This window comes from Cebus imitator, unplaced genomic scaffold, assembly GCF_001604975.1.
Source record: "Cebus imitator isolate Cc_AM_T3 unplaced genomic scaffold, Cebus_imitator-1.0 Scaffold690, whole genome shotgun sequence".
In the NCBI taxonomy this organism is placed as follows: Eukaryota; Metazoa; Chordata; class Mammalia; order Primates; family Cebidae; genus Cebus; species Cebus imitator.
The window spans coordinates 84,242-85,752 of record NW_016108005.1 but is presented as its reverse complement, the minus strand read 5'-3'; the positions used below and the strand labels follow the sequence as shown (position 1 = coordinate 85,752).

General features: G+C 40.2%; 1 protein-coding gene across 1 annotated transcript in view; it reads right to left on the bottom strand.

Moving 5' to 3' along the window:
- Window positions 1-1,511, bottom strand: part of MAPK1 (mitogen-activated protein kinase 1) — a 101,463-nt gene that overhangs the window by 27,647 nt on the left and 72,305 nt on the right. Inside the window, exons 5-6 of the mRNA XM_017518612.1 lie at window positions 606-720; window positions 175-306 (exon numbers count right to left, since the gene is read on the bottom strand). Of these exons, the coding sequence (XP_017374101.1) occupies window positions 175-306; window positions 606-720 (247 nt within the window). The remainder of the gene's footprint in view (window positions 1-174; window positions 307-605; window positions 721-1,511) is intronic.

Sequence of the window (1,511 nt, the reverse complement as noted above, 5' to 3'; positions counted from 1 at the left end):
AAAAAAAAAAAAAAAAAAAAAAAAAAGGGGGAAGACAGTAATTCAGAGTGAGCACTAAAGAAAGCATTATCCAATAGCTATAGGCTCACTTTTCAGGCTAGTGACTGAACAACTGAACAAATAAATGCGAAGCTAAGCCTAAGAAAAAAAACTAATCAATGAAATAACATTTACCTTTGGAGTCAGCATTTGGAAACAGCCTGTTCCATGGCACTTTATTTTTGTGTGGAAGAGAAAGCAAATAGTTTCTAGCTTTTAAATTTATTATACAATTCAGGTCTTCTTGTGATGGGGATCCAAGAATACCTACCAGATAAAATAATTAGCTGTTAGTTAACAAGACCAAGGCAAATGACTACACACCATTAACTGTGGGTCAGAATGAACCCTGATAATTAATGTCTTATCACCACTCCCAATGCTTACCTTTCTTAAGTTTTTACACAGAAGTCCTTAACATTTTTAATCAGGGAAGGTTAAAAATTCAAACCTACCACAGGCTAAAGGGTTATTAAACTCTTCTTAATTTAATGAAGTGACTTTGATGTAAGCTGTGGGCAGGCAAAGTGAGTAAATCTAGCTACTGAAGGGCTCGGGAACCTTACCCAGAATGTGGTTCAGCTGGTCAAGATAATGCTTCCCTGGAAAGATGGGCCTGTTAGAAAGCATTTCTGCCAGAATGCAGCCTACAGACCAAATATCAATGGACTTGGTGTAGCCCTGCAGGAGAAAGAGAAAAGATTGAGAATGATATCTAGTCATACAGGATGAGATCTTCCTGTATGACAGGTGCATTGCTGATAGGAGTTTGAACTTCTCTGTTGACTCCAAAACTCAGACAGACAAATAAGCAGCATGGAAAAACAAATAATAATTTGGCTTTATGGGAGGCTGAACAGTTTAAGGTTATGTGATTTTATTTTTCTCTTCAAAGTTGATTAACATGGGCCAGGCATGGTGGCTCATGTCTTTAATCCCTGCACTTTGGGAGCCCAAGGTGGACAGATCACTGGAGGTCAGGAGTTTGAGAACAGCCTGGCCAACATAGTAGAACCTCGTTTCTACTAAAACTACAAAAAAATTAGGCAGGCATGGTGGTGGGTGCCTGTAATCCCAGCTACGTGGGAGGCTGAGGCAGGAGAATCGCTTGAAGCCGGGAGGCAGAGATTGCAGTGAGCCAAGATCATGCCACTGCATTCCAGCCTGGGTGACAGACCGAGACATCTCAAAACCACCACCACCACCACAACAGCTGAATAACTTGTTAGATTAGAATTTCCAAAGTATACATTAGTCCTTTTTTGAAACAATTTGAGAGACAGATTCAGAATTGTCATAAATTGGAACTGGAAAAATATTTTAAAAGTCTAAAAACCTTTATTTCTGGGTTGGGGGGAGTATGTGCTAGCTCCATCATATTTTACCAATCTCTTATTAAAAATATTCTCAGCCGGGCATGGTGGCTCACGCCTGTAATCCCAACACTTTGGGAGGCCATGGCGGGTGGATCA